Raw genomic sequence first — 22,613 nt, 5'->3', positions numbered from 1 at the left:
GCAGTGAGATTCTGAGCTGTGATTGGTCAGTGGGCGAGCGCGTGACTATTTTGAACCGAAATTTACAGCAGAGGCTCAGTCGGAGTAGTGAGAGTTCATATTGAAAGATATGAATGAAATTATGACATGTTTTGCATTTAGCTTGGTGTAGATTATTATTTTTTTACCGAGCTTTGTTTTTTAACACTGAATGTCTGAAGGAGGAGAAACGGATTAGTGAGTTGTGATTTAACCGTGAGATTAAACTCTTTGTCAACAAAGAAAGGGGGATGGAGTTTGTCTTTAAGTGAACAGCATTTGGTAAGTGAACTGTGTTTGTTTTTTTACATCTAGTATCTGAACGGCCCTCGAGTGTGTAGCAGAATGTGTCTTACTGCTGTTGTTTTTCCGTTAAGCTAGTTAGCCTAGCCTCCCAGAACACTCGCGGAGCCCCAGCTGTTTTTTGTTGTGGTTCTTGTTGTTCGGGTTCAGAGGTCACACAGACCGCTGTCTCCTACTGAGCGCAGGAAACATTATATTTACTACAATTTAAGCTTCTGTATTTTCCAAATGCACTAGTATTATTCAAACGTATTGTTCGGTTTGTAAGCCTCGTACGAACGGTTTCATACGAATACGTAACGTTATATAGTTACAGCCCAAGAAACAAATAATAACCGGAGCTGTGGCGCCACCGTGTGGTTATAAGGTGGTATTTCAGCAGTGAAGGCCCAGGTATGAAACGCACGGCCCACCACTGTGTGCGTTTGATATTTGCATTTAATATTTAATATTTTTATTGACCTGGACCATAATTGCTGCTGCAGTGAAGAAATGTCCCCTTGAGGGATCAACACAGTAACTATCTTTCATCTCCATCATTCAGTGCTGTCAGCCTCTCCCAGGAGAAGAGCTCTCTGACCTCATGGAGACTACGCAGACACCCTCAGAGACCAGCAGCACTGGACTTTGGTTGGAATGTACAAAATACAAACCAGTTTTATTTGGTTTATACAATAAAAACATGAAAGGTTACAGAAACAGATGATGTAGAAAGTAAATAAAAGAAAAGATAAAATGTCAAAAACCTCAAAAGTTCAGATCACCAATCAGCCTCGTCAACAATCACACGTTAATACATGAATGAACATCACTGAAACATGAGCATCATTAAATGAACACATGATCAGTAAGAATACAAATCAAAGAATGAAAAGTGAAATCATGACACATTCTGAATTATAATATATCTTCATTGAATAAACAGCTGAGTTGGTTCTTGATCAGTAGTTTGGTTCAAACTTCTTTTGTCTCTTTTGATTTGTTTCTATGAGTTTCATCAAACTAGCACACAGTCAGTGATGAATGAAGTGAAAGTGAACAACACCACGTGAAGAATGAAGCTGATTTAACTAATCCTTCATTTTATACAGTGTTGGGATGGATTTGGACATTTCTGCTTTGACGTGATGTTTATGTGCTTTATTATCTAGAATCATCCAAAACTTTGATTTCTTTTGATTTCAACGTCACTTCTCACAGTTTGTTCATTTGTTACACGATGATCAAAGAAGATGAATTTAGTTTGTTCAAATCAAAACAACTCTTTACAACTTGTGGTTCTTTTTCCACAGATGCTGAATTTGATCCAGAAAGACTCTTGTTTGACATTCGGAGGTTTTTCTGAACACAAACAAATGTTTCAAGACAACAAAGTTCAGTTTTCTACACAAAGTCAAAGATGTTTCACAGCTTCTCTCAGACAACACATCATGTCAGGTCATTACATGGACCTCGCTCAGCTCCTTCAGACCTCCATCTGCAACACCACAAGTCCCAGAGAGCTCTCAACCCCCCAGAGTCCAGACCAGCTCAGGTACCCCTCACCTGCTCCAACTGCATCTACAACCACTGAGAGACCAGGTTGGTACGAACTAACATCAGCTGTGTGTGATCCTGTACACACTGAACTATCTGGTCAGCAGAGAGAAGGTTTCTCTAGCAGGAGGAGACTCTCCCTCCAGAGAACACAGAGACACTGAGGAACCAGAACTGAACCAGAACCCAAAGCCAGGATAAAGAGGTTCAGTGAATGTGGTGTTGAAGGTGTGGAGGTGGATCAGTGTGTCAGAGGAGACTCTGTAGAAGGACAGAGAGCCAGCAGGACAGTCCACATACACTGCTACTCTACCAGAGGAGGAGGAGGAGGAGGAGGAGGAGGAGGAGGAGGAGGAGGAGGAGGAGGAGATGGGTGTGTCTGTCTTATTGTGACGGACAGAGTAACGACCACCAAAGCACCACAGACACCAGGACTGATCATTTAATCCAAACCTACACTCTCCACTGTTTCCTCTCCTCTTGATTCCTCTGTAACTCACTGATATATTAACTCTTCCGCTCCACTCAACCTCCCAGTAACAGCGACCAGTCAGACCAGTTCTACACAGCAGCTGATGATAGTCATCAAACCTGTCTGGATGATCAGGATATGACTGATCCTCCTTCACTTGTGTCACCTTCCTGTTGTTGTCAGACAGTTTGAGGTTTCTGTTCACTGTGTTTGTGTCGAGTGTGAGTTCACAGGAATCTGATGGAGAGAACAAGACACAACACAGCTGCAGTTATTAATCTATCATCTGTTTGATGATGACATCAGAGATGTGAATGAGTGATGTCACAGTCTGAAGATGCTTTGTTTTCATGAATCAAACTCAAAGCACACTCACACTTCCTCAGACCTGGTCTGAACCATCGGACTCCAGCAGGCTCCACCCTGAAAGGAGGAGGGGGGTCAGAGCAGCATGAAACATGGACATTACATCGCTCTCACACACAGAGCTTTGTTATTCATGTTCACATGGAGCACTTATTATTCATCAGCTCATACTCTTTGACTTCACTGGAGCTTCTTCTGATTGGCCCATGACGACAGCTCATGATGTTCACTTGTTCATGATCTATTATTATCAGTATTATATTGACAATCATCCATTTCACACTCAGTTTCCTCCACCAGTCAGTCAGTAAATCACATGTTTAAACCTGCATCAATTGATTTCTTTGTCCACTTGTGGTTCAGTGAAAACAAGCTGTAAACACACCATGTGACATATTATCAGCTTATAAAGTAGTTGTGTCTAACATGATGTCAACCAGCTGCTTCCACATCCAGCAGTTACACATCAACATGATGACTCATCAGGAGTCTTTGTGTTTGTGTCTCCTGATGAATGTTAGTCCACTATTCTCTCTCTTGTAGCTCTGTGTTTGGTCTCCACCACCTCCTGAGGGAAACATCTGTCTCTTTAGCTGCTAAATGCTCCTCTATGTTCACCAGCTAGTCTCTGACTGAGTCTGTCTGCTGTTTGCTGCTGAGCAGGTAGTGAACAGTGGCTTCATCACAGCTTGTTGGATGAAAACAGCTGCTGCTGGAAACACTGAGACTGAACCAAACAGGAAATGTGCTGCAGAACCAAAACTAGGAGCTAAAAGAGGCTAAAAAGCTCAGTAGAGCTGCAGAGATGGAGACAGTTCTCTGTGGGTTCATCACCACCACACGACTCTTCACCATCACACAGAGTCAGCTGATCTGTTGTCAGTATAGAAGCATTGATTGTTGATGTTCTGGTCCTGACAAGCGACCTCTTGTGTTTGTGTAATAATGACTGTTGTCTCTCAGAAGTAAAGGAGAAAGAATCCTGAAACCACTACAGCGCCACAAACCCTCTGATGGAGGAGGTCGGGGGGGATGGTTGGATGTACAAAGCTGTTCACATCCCGTCTCCTAGCAACAGTCAACACTGGTTTCTATGATCTGTAATCTGGGGGTGAAAATATTACAGTTCAAGTCCGTCTGCAGCCACAGAGCACTGCCTGTGTCCCCCTAGAACTTTGGTCCAGTCCTCAATAAACCTCTTTGGGCTCTGACACACCATGTCCACAATCAGCTGTTGGTTCTTCACTGAGCGTCTGTGGCCGACTGTCACCTGTAGTTTCAACAAGTCGACTCTTATCAGCCAGGGAACTGGCTCTCAGTGCAGAACAAACCAAAACCAGGTAAAGCTGAACTCCTTCAAAACAGAAAAACATTCCTATTGTGATTATTTATTGTTTGTTTGTCTTTTCACAATAAAGTCTGGACTAAAGGGCAACACACACGAGCATCTAAGCATCAACTATTGTTTGATATGAGCCCACAAACCTGCAGCGTGACGACATTGACTCATGTCAACCCACCATGATGCCCGTCAACGTGTCAGGATACACCACTGTCCTATTTTCCCTGTCTCTGGTAGTTTGAGGTCAGCTTGGTGTGTCAGGGTCATATTAACCAGGCTGACAGTGTGACAGAGAAAAGTCTCCAGCTCTACCTCCTCCATCAGACTGATTGTCTGTAGCTGCAGCAGGCCTCTTCATACCTGAGAGTTTCCAGTCTCCAGTGTGGATCCTTCAGTCCAGCAAACAGCAGCTTCACTCCTGAGTCTCCTGGATGATTGTAGCTCAGGTCCAGCTCTCTCAGATGGGAGGGGTTGGAGCTCAGAGCTGAGGCCAGAGAAGCACAGCCTTCCTCTTTGATCAGACAGCCTGACAGGCTGCAAACACACAAAACAACACACACATCACATAATCTGACGGAATCTGTTTGTGTGTAAACTTTAAACTTAGTACTTAGTCCAAGAAAGTAATTCACAGGGTCACCTGAGAGTCTCCAGTTCACAGTGTGGACTCTCCAGTCCAGCAGACAGCAGCTTCACTCCTGAATCCTGCAGGTTGTTGTTACTCAGGTCCATCTCTCTCAGACTAGAGGACTGGGAGCTGAGAACTGAGGACAGAGCTTCACAGCTTCTCTCTGAGAGGTTACAGACACTCAGTCTGAAGAGACAATGATGAAGAAAGAAGAAACAATAAGTAGAAAAGATAGCAGCGTATTTAAGTTATGTGAGGAACTGTGAGGGCTGGAAGGTTACTGTAGTACTGAGATACTGTCGGCTACTGTGGGGTTACATTAACATTGTTACTGATTGTTTTCTCGTCACAACCAAGAACCCACTAATGTCTATCAACAATCTTACAACATTACTGCTAACTCTCTGATGTAACAATACACTGAGAAAAAAACACTATTACATATGTTTATGGAAGAATATTGAAATTGTCACGATGAGGCTTTGCCTCTGTGTTCTGTGTGTCTTTGTGTAGCTTCTCACTCTACCTGTCAGTCACTCCCTCAGTCTAATTCCCTTCACCTGCCTCTGATTATTAATCAAGCACTTCCCCCTCATCAGCACAACTCCCCTCACCTGTTCATCCCTCTACATAACTCCTGTCCCTCAGTCACTCGTTGCCAGATCCTTGCTTAATGTCTACCCGCCCGTTTGCTCGTCCTGTTCCCAGGTTTCCCGTCTGCCTTCCCTGTCTCATTCCTGCTGGATTTCCCCCCTCGTCTCTCGTCTTGTCCGTGGATCCCCTGTCGTTTCCTGTAAGTTTCCTGTCGGAGTAACTTGTGCAATAAAAAACCTTCTTCACGCTACTCTGCCTGATCTGCGTTTGAGTCCTCCATAATGCCCCGTGACAGAAATAAAATATTTGATTGAAATCATGAAAGCAGAGACAATCTTATGAAGGTTATGAGTTTACCCATAGAAGTAAATAAGGAAACTATTTGGACATTAATTGAATCCTGACCTGAGAGTCTCCAGTGTACAATGTGGACTCTTCAGTCCAGCAGACATTAGCTTCACTCCTGAATCCTGCAGGTCGTTGTTACTCAGGTCCATGTCTCTCAGACTAGAGGACTGGGAGCTGAGAACTGAGGACAGAGCTTCACAGCTTCTCTCTGAGAGGTTACAGCCACTCAGTCTGAAGAGACAATGATGAAGAAAAAATAAACAATAAGTAGAAAAGATAGCAGCATATTTAAGTTATGATCTATGAATCTAACTCTCTCTGTACTTACAGAGCTTTGTTGGAGGTTTTGACCACTGGCAGCAGCCTCAGAAGAGCCTCCTCTGAAGCAGAGTATTTCTTCAGGTCAAACACGTCCAGATCTTTTCCTGATGACAGTAAGATGAAGACCAGAGCTGACCACTGAGCAGGAGACAGTTCATCTGTGGAGAGACGTCCTGAACTCAGGGACTGTTGGATCTCCTCCACTAGAGAACGATCATTCAGTTCATTCAGACAGTGGAACAGATTGATGCTTTTCTCTGGAGACACATCCTCATTGATCTTCTCCTTGATATACTGGACTGTTCTCTGATTGGTCTGTGTGCTACTTCCTGTCTGTGTCAGCAGACCTCGTAGGAGAGTCTGATTGGTCTCCAGTGAAAGACCGAGGAGGAAGCGGAGGAACAAGTCCAGCTGTCCATTTGGACTCTGTAAGGCCTTGTCCACAGCACTCTGGTAGAAACGTGTTAGTTCAGGTTTGTCTCTAGAGACTTCAGACAACCGGGAGGTTGTTTGTTCTTCTGACAGCAGATTGACTCCAGAGTTGATGAAGGTCAGATGGACATGAAGAGCAGCCAGAAACTCCTGAACACTCAGATGGACGAAGCAGAAGACCTTGTCCTGGTACAGTCCTCTCTCCTCTCTAAAGATCTGTGTGAACACTCCTGAGTACACTGAGGCTGCTCTGATGTCGATGCCACACTCTGTCAGGTCGGATTCATAGAAGATCAGGTTGCCTTTCTGCAGCTGATCAAAAGCCAGTTTTACCAGAGACTCAGTCATCTCCCTGCTCTCTGGATTCCAGTGTGGATCTGTCTCAGCTCCTCCATCATACTTGACCTTCTTCAGTTTGGACTGAACCACCAGGAAGTGGATGTACATCTCAGTCAGGGTCTTGGGCAGCTCTCCTCCCTCTCTGGTCTTCAACACATCCTCCAGAACTGTAGCAGTGATCCAGCAGAAGACTGGGATGTGGCACATGATGTGGAGGCTTTGTGAGGTCTTGATGTGGGAGATGATCCTGCTGGCCTGCTTCTTATCTCTGAATCTCTTCCTGAAGTACTCCTCCTTCTGTGGGTCAGTGAACCCTCTGACCTCTGTCACCATGCCGACACACTCAGGAGGGATCTGATTGGCTGCTGCAGGTCGTGTGGTTATCCAGAGGCGAGCAGAGGGAAGCAGGTTCCCCCTGAAGAGGTTTGTCAGCAGCACATCCACTGAGGTGGACTCTGTAACATCAGTCAGGACCTCATTGTTGTGGAAGTCCAGAGGAAGTCGACACTCATCCAGACCGTCAAAGATGAACAGAACCAGGAACTCTTCAAACCTGCAGATTCCTGCTTCTTTGGTTTCACTGAAGAAGTGATGAACAAGTTCCACCAAGCTGAACTTCTTCTCTTTCAGCACATTCAGCTCTCTGAAAGTGAATGGAAATGTGAACAGTATGTCCTGGTGGTCTTTGTCTTCAGCCCAGTCCAGAGTGAACTTCTGTGTTAAGACTGTTTTCCCAATGCCAGCCACTCCCTTTGTCATCACTGTTCTGATTGGTTCCTCTCCTCCAGGTGAGGCTTTAAAGAGGTCTTCTTGTCTGATGGTTGTTTCTGGTCTGTGTGGTTTCCTGGATGCTGTTTCAATCTGTCTGACCTCATGTTCATCATTGACCTCTGCAGTCCCTCCCTCTGTGATGTAGAGCTCTGTGTAGATCTGGTTCAGAAGGGTTGGGTTTCCTGCTTTAGCGATTCCCTCAAACACACACTGGAACTTCTTCTTCAGGTTAGATTTGAGTTCACGCTGACAAACTGCAGCAAGAAGTCCTGAATGAACACAACAAAGAAGATCAATGAGTCAAAGAATAGATTTCAACATGTCATTTCCTCAAAGAATGAGTCTATGAACACATGTTGGTCCATCTCTTGAGACTTTAGTAAACGTCCCATTTATCCAGCATGTTAAATCTTTAGAGAAATCCTCTTACTGCTCTGCAGACAGTCAGCCAGCTCCTCCTGCTTCATCCTCCTCAGGAAGTTCATTGTGATCTTCAGAAATGCCTCTCTGCTGCTCCTCCTCTGCTCTTCATCCTCACCGTCCAACACCTCCTCATCCTCCCTCTGACTCTCTAAGCATTCTGGGTAATCTGAACTCAGTCCCTTCTGGATCTTCTTCAGCTCGTTCTTCACAAAAGTGACGATGTTCTCCTCCAGCAGCTGGAACAGAATATTCTCTGAATGACAAAAACTAAAACCATGGAACCAAACATCAGATCCATGTTGGACAGACTGACAATCCACTGGTCTACAAAGTGCAGCATGGAGATGATTGTGAACAGAATAGATTTAAAGTAGTTGTACATGTACAGACCATAAATATGGAGTCCAGGTGTGTTTGATGCTGCTGGGCAGACTGACCTCTGGGAACCTCTGAGCTCTCCTGGTCCTCTCTGTGGAGGAATCATGAAGAATCAGCTCACATTGTGTCTGTCCACACAGAGACCAACACAAGGTAAAGGTCCATGAAGTGATATGTGGATGTGGATCAGATGAGTCCCTGTAGTGGTAAAGGTTCACTAGTCCTGCTGATCCCACTGAGAATCAACAGCTCAGTCTTCCAGCTCACCTTTGATCAACAGAGTGGCGTCCATCTTTGAAGGAAATAGGACGACCCATAGACCGGTCACTCTTCATGGACACACAGCTGGGTTCAGGTCCAGGTCCAGGTCCAGGTCCAGGTTCAGGTCCAGGTTGTTCCAGCTTCCTCCTGATGGAAAAAACAGATCAATTCTGCTCTGAGACAAATCTGCTCTGTTGCTGCCCTACATGCCAGGAGGCATAAAGGCCAGAGAGAGAGAGACTCTGTGTGTTAGTATCCTGGTAGATTTAGGAGACGTTTAGTATGAAATCAATGTTTCATGTAGAAATGTTTCAGTGTTGATGTTGAAGCTGTATTCAGTGCAGCAAAGACAGGAAGTGATGCAGTGAGGTGACCATGATGGTTGAAGAGTAATGCTGTCCAATCAGGATGAAGAGAGGAACCATGTGTGAGTGTCCTTCTGACATCATCATCATCATCATCATCATCATCACCATCATCATCATCATCATCATCATCATCATCATCATCATCATCATCATCATCATCATCATCATCATCATCATCATCATCATCATCATCACCATCATCATCATCATCATCATCAGTTTGATATCCTCACCTTTGATCAACAGAGTGGCGTCCATCTTTGAAGGTAATAGGAAGACCCATAGACCCGTCACTCTTCATGGACAGACAACTGGGTTCAGGTTCAGGTTCAGGTCCAGGTTCAGGTCCAGGTCCAGGTTCAGGATCAGGATCAGGTCCAGGTCCAGGTCCAGGACAGTGTGGTCCCTGATGGGTCCTGGTCACATGTAGGAACAGAGTCAGTGAATGAAAGACTTTGAGTCATGGACAGTTAGAGACGGTCATCTCACCTCTGAGCTTTGGTGTGGCTGGTTTTAGAGGGAGGGACTCCCTCCTCTCTGTCCTCACACTGATTCATAGCAGAGTCCACACCTTCACACAAACACAACAACATTATTTCTCTTCATCATGACAAACACACACAGCTCATTCACCTCAATACTAAAGACACTCATGGGACAGTTTCCATGTTGTTGTCACTTTGAGCTGCAGAGTCATCTCTAAGAAATGACGTTCACAATGCTCTTTAGTCTGTTGGCTTGTTTGAAGACTAGAGGAAGACTCTTCATGTGGCTTTTTATTGGCCTTTCTTTGGGGATGACGTCACTTTTCACTTCTATTTGAGTGACTTTGAAAAGCTCTTCAAATGTTCCTCTGTTTCCACGTCTACTACATCCAGTCAGAGCATGAAGCAGCTCGTCCAATGATCCAGAATCAGTCATGTGACCTTGTTAGCTGCTGCTGGATTCACATCACTTTGTACCTTCATGTGTAGAGGAACCACTGAGAGCAGAGCTGAAAGCATCCGTCCAATCATTGATCAGCACTCATTCCTCCTTTACATCATCTCTCCTGTATCAGCTGCTCCTCTCTGTTTCCTATCAGTGTCAGCTGAATCCCTTTGGCTTCTTGTTGCTCACACTAAACACTGAAGTGAACAAACCTTTCGTTAATTGTGACTTCAGTTGTTTTTCATCGTCTTACTGAGGCGCCGCCCCCTTTGCTGTCGACTCTGGGTACATCCCAAGTCTCTTCATTGCATCCTCGTTTCCCTCACTTGGCTCCTTTCCTTGCGTCTTAGTCCCTCCCACCAGGGATGCAAGGAGGAAACCATGTGAGGAGAGAGGAGACGAGGAAACATATTTTAAGAGACATGAGACGTCTTTTCCTCAGTTGCTCACGTGAAGCGACGTCTGTTTCTGATGACGAGGATCAGCTGATCAGCTGATCACACCTGATCACCTGTCAGTCGCTTTAACAGCTGGAGAGACTTTAGAGGAGTGTGAGTCTGTTCTCATGACCTCTGGACTAATAATAGTAACTAATAACACTAATAACTCATAAACACAGTGATCGTCTCTGCAGTCTGTTAAACTGTGTTCATGAGATCAGGATCATCTCTACGGTGGAATGTTTTCGTCTATTTATGATTATTTGCGTCTGAACGTTTTAAACGGTGACGTCATCATGAAATCAGCAGAACATGATGATTGTTTCTCTGAAATGATGAAACTCACTCCTCTCTCCTCCCTCCTCTCTCCTCCCTCCTCGCTCCTCTCTCCTCTCTCCTCTCTCCTCCCTCCTCTCTCCTCCCTCCTCTCTCCTCCCTCCTCCCTCCTCTCTCCTCTCTCCTCGCTCCTCTCTCCTCTCTCCTCTCTCCTCCCTCCTCTCTCCTCTCTCCTCTCTCCTCCCTCCTCCCTCCTCTCTCCTCTCTCCTCCCTCCTCCCTCCTCCCTCCTCTCTCCTCTCTCCTCCCTCCTCCCTCCTCTCTCCTCCTCTCCTCTCTCCTCTCTCCTCCTCTCCTCTCTCCTCCCTCCTCCCTCCTCCCTCCTCTCTCCTCCCTCCTCCCTCCTCGCTCCTCTCTCCTCTCTCCTCTCTCCTCCCTCCTCTCTCCTCCCTCCTCTCTCCTCTCTCCTCCCTCCTCCCTCCTCTCTCCTCTCTCCTCCTCTCCTCTCTCCTCTCTCCTCTCTCCTCTCTCCTCCTCTCCTCTCTCCTCTCTCCTCCCTCCTCCCTCCTCTCTCCTCTCTCCTCCCTCCTCCCTCCTCTCTCCTCTCTCCTCCCTCCTCCCTCCTCCCTCCTCTCTCCTCCTCTCCTCTCTCCTCTCTCCTCCCTCCTCCCTCCTCTCTCCTCTCTCCTCCTCTCCTCTCTCCTCTCTCCTCTCTCCTCCCTCCTCCCTCCTCTCTCCTCCTCTCCTCTCTCCTCTCTCCTCCTCTCCTCTCTCCTCTCTCCTCCCTCCTCTCTCCTCTCTCCTCTCTAAATAAGAGCTTTGGGAGCGAGGAAACGACAATTAAGAGACTTGGCACAATCCAACCGCTCCGTTTAGCTAAAACACGTCTGACCTTTGACCTGCACGATACAACTGCTGCTTGGGTTTTGGATTCCCTTCTGTCTCGACCACAGTTTGTCAGGCTTGATGACAAACTGTCTGACACTATCTTCACTAAAGCTGGAGCACCACAGGGATCAGTTCTATCTCCTTTTGATTCTCACTTCATTCAGCTGACTACAGGCAGAGCAACGTGTCCTGTAACGTCCAGAAGTTCTCAGATCACACTGCTCTGGTTGGTCTACTGACCCGAGGCAGTGACCTGTTCTACAGACGGGAGGTTGAATCTTTTGTCAGCTGGTGTGATGAACATTTAAACTAAATGTTGGAAAGACCAAAGAGTTGGTGATTGATTTCAGAAGGAAGGAGGAGGAGGACTCCCCAGGGACAACTGCAGGTCAGCAGATAGAAAGTGTGCAGTCGTATAAATATCTCGGGGTCGATCTGGACGGTGAATGAAACTGGAAGAAGAACTGATGCTGTTTTTAAAAAGGCTCAGTCAACACTCTTCTTCCTCAGGAAGCTCAGATCCTTTGACATCAGCAGGAAGCTTCTTCATGTTCTCCATCAGGAGATCTTAGTGTTCTCTTCTCACTGTGGGCACTATGGGAACATGTGGAAGCTTTCATCTGATGGATCGTTCACTTCAACATTTGATCAGTTAGTAAAAGCTCGACTACAACCTGGTGATCAATGAGAGACAAAGTCAACACTAAAGACACACAAACACATTCAAACATGCCACAAATGGAGTAAATGTGTTGAGAAGCAGAAGAAGAAATGAACATGAAGCTTTGTGGACTTAGAGGATTGAAAGCAGCAGCTGAGAGCAAACAGTCTCTCAGGTGAGCTCTCTGGTCCCTGCTGGGTCCTAGTGCTCCACAGCAGTAAGTCCTGACAGGTCCGTGTACGTTTTAGTCATCTGTTTTACCGTTAATACGGAAAAACTAAATACGTAAATACCATGGTATTCTCATTTTACATTTCAAACCAAAAACGGGAAAACGGAAGTGGAAGGTCGTATTTCCGTTTTTGGTTCTGAATTCAAAAACGGAAAAACCAAAGAAGTCAAATAACGAGCCGGGTTTCGTTTTTGCAAATCCGTTTTTAGTTTTTTCCTTTAAAACGAGACGCAGAGCACAACAGGTAACCCGGAAACAAGAATATTTCAAAATAAAAGTCAAGGCAATATAATGACCGTGTGCAAGAAATGAATAAATAAATAAATCTCTGCCGATGGGAGTGTGTTAGCATCAGTAGTGACTACATGCTGTTTAATATTCATTGTTTGATGCAACACAGTTCGTGATGTAGTTTCATCAAAGTCATGTTTGTGTTCACAGAGATGTTGCTGTTGCACTGATAGTTGTGTTTCACTGTGTTGTGCTGTTGATTCAGTGAACACAGAGTGTAGCCTGTAAGGACACACAAAGTGTTTCTTTCTACCACTAGATGGCAGTAAACGTGTATTTAAACCATAGATTCAGTCCTATTTACCTGTGCCTTTGTTCATTATCTAGGTTATTGATACAGATGTATTTAATACACAAAACAAGAGCAACAACATGATTGATTGGTTCTCTTTTCTTAGGAATGTTTAGTTTAAAAAAAAAAAGAAAAATTTATGTATTTTCCATATTTTTTTAAAATGTAAAACAGATGAATAAAACGTACACGGACCCTGACAGACCCCAGATCAGACTGAACTCCTCTTCTTCATCACAGCGTCATCATTCAAAGCAACACATCTGGACTTCAACATTCAAACTAACAGCAGCTTCTCTCTGCCGGCTCACACAGGCGGCCATCTTGTTTCCCAGCTGACGTTTGTGTTTGAAAGCAGCTTTAAACAATCACACGTTCACAACAATCAATGACGTCACTTCAACCAATCACAGCTCCACTTACTGAACTTTCAGCATGAACTTCCTCCGTGTGCAGCTCTCTTCTGTCCTCAGCAGGTCTGTGTAGAAAAGGAGCTTCGTGCTTCACTTCAACTTCAACTTCCATCAGACGAAGTGAAGTGACGCAGCTTGTTATGCTTCATCAGAGAGGGCGTGTGTCCTCACGTCACCATCACAGGATGCAGTCGGACTGGTTGGACTGAGTCTCAGTCTGAGCTGCGTTCACAGGATCAAACGTCATTGTGAACACAAACCTCCTCACAGCTCAAACAAGAGTCTCTCAGGATCAAACTCAGCATCTGTGGACAAATCACTTCAACTTGTAAAGAGTTGCTTTGACAACAGACTGGATTGTGTTGTTGAGAGCAGAGAGTTTAGAGGATCCATGCACGCCCCTCTTTGTCACCTTGTCTCCTTGTAGATGTAGACTAGTAGGGAACAGAGGATCAAGCAGAAACCTTTGCAGCAAATGTTGTGTAGAGTTGATCTAGAATAATACATTCACTAAGACAACAGAGAGACCTGAGAGTGTTGTTGTTCTTCACTCCACTTTGTGGATCTGGTTGAACCTGTTGGGGCGGGACAGCTTCCTTACAAAGTACATACTGATGCATGCAGTCTGCATTCAACTGGGACAGACTGCTTCCTCATCACATGGCACCTTGAACTCTGTATAACACTGAAGCACTTAACATACACATCAAAACATGTAAAATAGCAACACTGAACAAGACAAATGCACATGTAGGTGAAACAAGCAGGCAGGACAGACAGCACATCAATGCTTGCACACCTGATTGGCAACAAGCCGTTCTTTAAGGTTGTGCTTGAATGTTTTGTACGTGTTGTGTGATGTCAGAGCATTCCACCAGTGAGCTGCCTTCACACAGAATGTAGATTTACTGAACGAGCTTGACCGATATGAAATGACACAATCACCTCATGAAGCAGATCTAGTGAGTCTGCTGCTTTGAGTGCTTAGCCTAGCCGTAGCTGGCATGCTACTGCTAGGGCGTGGGCCCAGCCTGGTGGTAGCTGGCATTCTGCCACTTGGGCCTGGGCCAGACCTCGAGGTGGCAGAAAGTTTGTTTCTTCCATCCAGTAGTTCACATGTTTCTGGATGAAGAGTAGAGCCACCAATGCATTGCTGTTGATCAGTAGCCAGCAGTCCCAAAGGGAAAATATCTGTTGGTTCCTTCCTTCCAGTACAATCATGCCAAACTTGCACTGATTCATGAAGACAATCCTTGGATAAAGGACTTCTTTGGTCTAGGATAAGGTTCGCTAGCGGACCAGGATTCAGTTGTATGTCCCCACTTAGTAACAGCAGAAACAGTAGAGTGCTGTAAACATACCTTTGGTTGCTTCTCTTGGTGTGTTGTTTGCTGTGTGGAGAATTTAAGAATTAAAAGCATTATTTAGTAGAATTAAACACCCCTAGTGGTGAATAAAATTGTCACAATGATGAGAATGTAAATTATGTTAAGAGTCACAATATATTTACTTATGGAATGTAATATAGGTTTACAGGATGTTTACTTATAGAAGATATTATATGTTTGCAATAAGTTTACTTGTAGGAGTCTTTAACATAATCATTGGAAGTATTGAACCAAAGTACAGTCACATAGGTTAGGGGGTTCTGAGCCATGAGGCAGAGAGATCAAAGGGGAGACAGGGTCAGTGAGGAATGCAGAGGACCGGCTCTTCACGACCATATAAGGGAATAGGTCGAGGACCAGAGACATCAAAGGGGACACAGAGGAGCTGGACAAATGGCCAACAGAGGAGGAGGAGAACCGGAGACAACTGATGAGGAAGCAGACTGCCATAAAACAACAGAGAGGACTCCTGGGTAAGACCATGCGGCCGCAGGACAGAGGGCAGGTCAGAGGTGATGTCAGAGGTGATGTCACAAGGAGCCAGCCATTGAGATGAGCAGCGGATCGATGAAGGAGGCGTCAGAGCGATTGGAAGCCAATCACTGACCCCAAAAGACGGCCTTTGTGTTTTACGACAGATTTCGGACACTTTCCGACCATCGAAGGACATAAAAGGACTGTTTGCGAGGACGTGCGCCAGGCCATGGTAGTTCGCTTTGCAGGACCCGACTTGGTCGGGCCTGTGAGGGGAGTTGCACGTGGTCTCTGCTCTCGAGATGCATACTATCGATAGTGTATTATAGATTGTAATTGTATTCATCAGTTTACAGTCGTCATTGTTTAATTAAATACTGTTTTGAATTTGGACCGGATCGAGTTACTTTATGATGCGCCTGCGCAGAAAGAAGTAAACACAGCAGCGGCCTTGCGATTCCTCCACTAGCTTCAGCCTCAACATCTGTCTCTACTAGAAATTCCATTGAAATGTTCTTTCTGCCAGAAAATGGAATAAGCAGTCAAATATCCGTGTCCGAAGAAATTCAATCTCGGTGAGTTATTCAAAAGTGCAGAATGTCCAGGAGTGATTGATTGATATCCAGCCAGACAAAGGCCTCGAGCAGGTGGAACAAGCAAACACCACGAGCAGAATAACAGTGTCCAAACACCTCCATTTTCTCTGTAGCTTTAATTGATTCTTGTCTTTGATTTAAGTATTTCTTTGAGTTGAAAAGCATCGGCTAAAACTGATTTAATCTGGAGTAAAATGTTAAATAAGAGGATTGGCGTGGAGCCCAACACACCACACCTGTCCTCGGCGGCCATCTTGGAATCCAACTCTGCAGTTAGAGACAGGAAGGAGGAGACCAGAAGGATTTGACCGAATGTAGAACACAAACTGTAATTCCTGCAGCAAACACCCCCAAGGTGGAAACAACACGACCACCGTCAACAACAACCTGCAGGAAAGACAAGATGTCCTGAAGGGAGCAGGAAGGAGGAGCGAGGCCCTTCATCTGCATCAGTCCACCAACGAGTCAAGTCATCCCTCTAACGGGAGGACACATGTGCATTCTGATACGTGTAGACAACAGAGACCGGGAGACCCAGGTCGCTCAGTCTCACCCTTAAACCTCCAGACCACGAGGTGCTGACCCAGAATGCAACGCTCTCCTTGATGCAGAGCTGTGGGAGGTCCAGGAACCATTAGGACCACTAGTGATGCAACATGGACAGGTGCTGCTTTGAACCCTGTAGAAGTGTCCTCTACTAAAGGAGGTGTTGAGAGATCGTAGAAGAATATGAAAGCATAAAAGTATAACCATTACAACATATAGTGTGTTCACTTTGTATAACTGTCACAATATATAACTTGTTTACACGTATTATAACTGATTATAAACTGTTTTACACAGAGGACTGGAGGAAACTGGCTTGTGAAGAGGATGGGAGTTTCAGCCGGACCGCAGAGGGATTAATGATCTTGTCCACTTCAAAGGGTCCGACCAAACGGGGCGCCAACCGGAGGGATTCCTCCTGAAGGGGTAGATCCCGGGATGAAAGCGTAACCCTTTGGCCAGGACGATAAGAGGGTGCAGGGGTTCGGTGACGGTCAGAGAGGCGCTTGTTCCGGGAGGCAGGACGTTGGAGCGCCGACTGGACCTCCCTCCATATCTGTCGGTACCTACGGAGGTTGGCTTGGACCGAAGGCACCGCCACCTCCTTCTCTTGGGCCGGTTGATACCCCGAGAAGGCCATGAAGGGGGACATACCGGTGGCGGTGCTAGTTGGGGAATTCGATCCACGGCAAGTGTGCACACCAGGAGGACGGGTGGCGAGCAGTGACACAAGGCAAGGCCGAGTCCAGGTCTCCAGCCCGCTCCGTCTGGTTGTTAGTCTGAGGATGGCGTCCAGAGGAGAGACTGGCGGTGGCACCCAGAGCCCGGCAGAAGGCTTTCCAGACCCGAGACCAGAACTGTGGCCCTCGGTCAGACACGATGTCCCGGGGAATGCCGTGAAGTCGTAAGATATGGAGGACCAGGAGGTTAGCGGTCTCCGTGGCCGAAGGTGATTTGGGGAATGAAATGCCGGTCCACACAGTTAACGTGGTGGTGCTGCCTTCTCTGCCAAAGATCACCTGAGGACACCACCCAGAAAGAGAGGCGCCGTCCACAGACTCTCCTGGTGTGAGAGCAGAATGGGTTGTATTTGTACGATTAATTTATATTTTCTGCTAACAATACACAGTCTATATGTACACAGCTAACAAGCATATTCATAAACCGGTGATCATTCCCCAGTTAGCAAATGAAACGACCGTCTCACTGAATTGTGAGTAATTAAAGCTGATTCATCAAAGTCACTGAACAGAAGCTCAAACATTCCTATAAAATCTAACGTTCACGTAGCTAGAAGGTGTGGAAGGGAAAGAAGAACGTTCAGCGAAGCAGCGAAGAACAGAACCAATTCATCTGGTTTGTGTTCTGGTTTTGTGAGATTAGGAAAAATAATTGAACATTTTCTGGAGTCAAACTTTCTGTATTTGACCAACATTACATCTTCTCTTTGTGGCCCTTTGACCTCTTCTGTTTAACCATTCAATCAGGATAAATAGACCAATGAGGTAGTTACATTATGTTTAATAAGAATAAAATGACAGAAATAACAAGTAAATACATGATGTTTATCACTAGGTTACAAGTTAACCATGAACATGAAGTATGAGATGAAATAAACATCATTAAACACATCTGTATCAATAACCTGGATCACGAACAAAGAACAGGTCAATATGAGTAAATCGATGCTTTAAATCCACGTTTACTGACATCTAGTGGGAGAAATGAGAAACACGTTAACTTCTACAGTCTGAGCTCTGAGTTCACTGAAACACAACATGTGGAGACATAAATATCAATGTGAACACAACATGACTTTAATGAAACTATATGATGAACTGTATCACATCAAACAATCCTCACATTAATAGAAAACTAGATTCTTGATGAGTACATGATAAATACAGATTAAACTGCATGTTTACTGTTGCTAACACGCTCCATCTACCTCCTTTATTTATTTAGATTCATTCATGTACTTTATTCTAATGTTGCTCTGGTATGTGTTTGCATCAGGCTAGAGAAGAATTTATATTGCCTTGACTTTTATTTTGAAATATTTCTACTTCCTGTCATGTTTTTTAAAGGTAAAAACAGAGACCAGGGTATAAAGACCAGGGACGGAGACCAGGGAAGGAGACAAGGGAAGGAGACAAGGGAAGGAGACAAGGGAAGGAGACAAGGGAAGGAGACCAGGGAAGGAGACAAGGGAAGGAGACCAGGGACCAGGGACCAGGGACCAGGGACCAGGGACCAGGGACGGAGACCAGGGACTGAGAGACCAGGGAAGGAGACCAGGGACCAGGGACCAGGGACCAGGGACCAGGGACGGAGACCAGGGACTGAGAGACCAGGGAAGGAGACCAGGGAAGGAGACCAGGGAAGGAGACAAGGGACCAGGGACCAGGGACCAGGGACGGAGACCAGGGACTGAGAGACCAGGGAAGGAGACCAGGGACCAGGGACCAGGGACGGAGACCAGGGACTGAGAGACCAGGGAAGGAGACCAGGGAAGGAGACAAGGGAAGGAGACCGGGGACCAGGGACCAGGGACCAGGGACGGAGACCAGGGACGGAGACCAGGGACCAGGGACCAGGGACGGAGACCAGGGACCAGGGACCAGGGACCAGGGACGGAGACCAGGGACGGAGACCAGGGACGGAGACCAGGGAAGGAGACCAGGGACGGAGACCAGGGACGGAGACCAGGGAAGGAGACCAGGGACGGAGACCAGGGACGGAGACCAGGGACGGAGACCAGGGACCAGGGACCAGGACGGGATGGAGTGGAGCTAACCAACCTTAGCTCCGAGCCGTAGCCAGGAAGCCTCAGGCTCTGTGATCGGATGAGGGGCGTCGGCAGCAGGACTGGAAGCGGTGGAATCGTGCACACAGTCGCTGGCTGTGTCGATTTGTGCTGGACCGAAGATGAAGGTGTCCATGAGTGGAAATTTGGATCAAATAAATATCAAACTCAGTGTTGGGCCGTGTACTTCAGACCTGGGCCTTCACTGCTACAGTTGAACCTCCTCATAACCTCGTTGTGACTTATTATTAGTTTAGTGTAAAGATGAAGCTCAACACCTATAAACACGCTGACGTCAGAGAGCAGATAACGTGAATATGACGGGATTCTGCACCTTTAACAGACAATACATGAAACACTGCGGAGCTAAAACACTGAAGAGCTCCATTCAGATATTATTCACATCAGAGGAGCAACGTCCACCAGAGACACAGAGACACAGAGACACAGAGACACAGAGACACAGAGACACAGAGACACAGAGACACAGGAACACAGAGACACAGAGACACAGGAACACAGAGACACAGAGACACAGAGACACAGGAACACAGGAACACAGGAACACAGAGACACAGGAACACAGGAACACAGGAACACAGGAACACAGAGACACAGGAACACAGGAACACAGGAACACAGAGACACAGAGACACAGAGACACAGAGACACAGAGACACAGGAACACAGAGACACAGGAACACAGAGACACAGGAACACAGAGACACAGAGACACAGAGACACAGGAACACAGAGACACAGAGACACAGAGACACAGAGACACAGGAACACAGAGACACAGAGACACAGAGACACAGGAACACAGAGACGCAGGAACACAGGAACACAGAGACACAGAGACACAGAGACACAGGAACACAGAGACACAGGAACACAGGAACACAGAGACACAGAGACACAGGAACACAGAGACACAGAGACACAGAGACACAGAGACACAGAGACACAGGAACACAGAGACACAGGAACACAGAGACACAGAGACACAGAGACACAGAGACACAGGAACACAGGAACACAGAGACACAGAGACACAGAGACACAGAGACACAGGAACACAGGAACACAGAGACACAGAGACACAGAGACACAGGAACACAGAGACGCAGGAACACAGGAACACAGAGACACAGAGACACAGAGACACAGGAACACAGAGACACAGGAACACAGGAACACAGAGACACAGAGACACAGGAACACAGAGACGCAGGAACACAGGAACACAGGAACACAGGAACACAGAGACGCAGGAACACAGGAACACAGGAACACAGGAACACAGAGACGCAGGAACACAGGAACACAGGAACACAGGAACACAGAGACACAGGAACACAGAGACACAGAGACACAGAGACACAGGAACACAGAGACACAGAGACACAGGAACACAGAGACACAGAGACACAGAGACACAGAGACACAGGAACACAGAGACACAGAGACACAGAGACACAGGAACACAGAGACGCAGAGACGCAGAGACGCAGGAACGCTGAATCACTCCTCCAGCAAACACACACAACCATCGTTCCTGTTCCACTGGAACACACATCTCAAAGATCATCACTGAAACACTTCAACTTAACACTTTAACACTTTAACACTTTAACTCTTTAACTTAAACACTTTGACTTGTAGTATATCGACTTCTGCCGCTTCCCGTGTCTTCTTATTGCTGTGCACCGACTAAATGTGTCCCCAGAACAACATTGGACGTAACAATGGTTCCTATCACATATTAAACCAAACAGAAATCCATCTTCATAAAAACAAGTTGTACAAATAATAATATATAATCAAGCATATTAAAGCTGCTGCAGATGTAAAAACAAACGCATTTAACTTACCAGAGCTGCTGTTCACTGTTTAAAGACAAAGTCCATCCTCCTTTCTTTGTTAATAAAGAGTTTAATCTCACGTTGTTCAGTACATCCGTGTGTTTTAGTTCCAGTAAGAAGTCCTTCTGGATTCATGGACGCCAGTGAAGACAGTCGAGCCTCCTCAGTTGTGTTTCTTGAACACGTTTTAATGCGTTTGAGGCTGAACATGTCGCTCCACAGAGGCAGCAGATGTTGGGATCGTCACCGCCCAACATGTCACGCTAGCCCACTGACCAATCACGTAGCTGTAGGCCAGCTAGCAGCTCTGACACGTCAAAGAATACGCCCACCATGTCAAACTAAAGATCTGATTGGTTGAACACTGTGACGATCAACAACATCGTCCCCATTCACTTAACCTGCACATGGATTCACTGGTGAGTCTGCAGGCCTGGGGCCTCTCTTCTACCTAGAGACACAGAGGTGAACTCTGATTGGATCAAAGCTCTACTTAAAACAAGCTGCACTGAAGCAGAGCAGCTGAGGAGCACAGTAGCTGTGCAATGAGAACATAAGATAATGGGAAAAATATTTATAAATTATGATACATGTAGTGTATTTAAGAAACATTATTAAATTATAAAATAGCTCTAACTTTGTGATTGTGTGTAGGCCAGCAGAGAAGGCTTTGAGGCCCTGATGGACGATCAAACTGCAGTCGTCTACTGTTGCTAACATGTTTATTTATTTATTTTCATTAATGTATGTTAGAAAAATCAGCCTCTGGTATATATACTGAGTAAACAACATGTAGGATTGGCACAGGGTAAGTTCCGTCACAAAGGATAACAGGCGTCTACGTAGAGTAGCTGGAACATCACTTTAACAATTCGTTCTCGTACAAAGGTCACTTTTATCGTAATCGGAAGACGTCATGGAAGTATTGACGCCGTCTGCAGCTTATTTAGGACGAGCAGCTGTACGTGTTCAGCTCATATCTAATAGACAGCACAGCAGTGACGCTTAGTGTGAGACAAGGACACAGGCCGTAAACACCGACAGAGGACATGAGCTGTTATTGAATGTATAACATTACTTCATTTAAACGCATACTAATTAGTCGTTTAGATTTTTTCCCAACAACGTCTTTTCTTCTAATGTTACCCTGGTATGTGTTTGCATCGCCGACTATATACGGTCATTCTAGTGCCTTGACCTTTATTTTGAAATAATCTTAGTTCTGGGTTACTTGTCGTGCTTTGCGTCTCTTTTCAAAGGCAAAAACTAAAATCGGTTCGTTATTATTTTGTTTTTGGACTCAGACAACAAAAAACGGAAAAATAAAAATATATATATACATATATACATGTATATATGTATACATGTATATATGTATACATGTGTATATACACAGTATATACACATGATGTTCTTATGAGGACACAAGGACACAAGGAGACGAGGACAGGAGGACATGAGGACACAAGGACACGGAGGGACAGGTGGTGGTGAGTAGAAACAAAGTAGAGCAATAGAAACAAGAGCTAGAAGAACCAAGCGGCTGACTTTACAGTGTCACAAGGAGGAAGGAGGAGTTCACACGCTTAGTTCTGCTTTACATGTTGCAACAGACT

At 45.7% G+C, this 22,613-nt stretch overlaps 1 protein-coding gene across 1 annotated transcript; it reads right to left on the bottom strand.

Annotated features, from left to right (window-relative positions):
- Positions 1–958: 958 nt before the first annotated feature.
- Positions 959–13,803, bottom strand: LOC306697812 (uncharacterized protein). The gene is made up of 13 exons (XM_079161872.1): positions 13,735–13,803; positions 13,333–13,627; positions 9,390–9,471; positions 9,134–9,316; positions 8,539–8,679; positions 8,284–8,362; positions 7,901–8,129; positions 5,936–7,739; positions 5,665–5,838; positions 4,678–4,851; positions 4,398–4,571; positions 2,706–2,752; positions 959–2,566 (listed from the first exon to the last, which is right to left on the bottom strand). The coding sequence occupies exons 3-13, from the start codon at positions 9,455–9,457 to the stop codon at positions 1,950–1,952; spliced, it is 3,690 nt and encodes a 1,229-aa protein (XP_079017998.1). The 5' UTR covers positions 9,458–9,471; positions 13,333–13,627; positions 13,735–13,803; the 3' UTR covers positions 959–1,949.
- Between the last annotated feature and the right edge of the window lie 8,810 nt (positions 13,804–22,613).

The sequence above is a fragment of the Pholis gunnellus genome, assembly GCF_910591455.1.
Source record: "Pholis gunnellus genome assembly, chromosome: 6".
Taxonomy (NCBI): Eukaryota; Metazoa; Chordata; class Actinopteri; order Perciformes; family Pholidae; genus Pholis; species Pholis gunnellus.
This window is presented reverse-complemented; position numbering and strand designations above follow the sequence as displayed.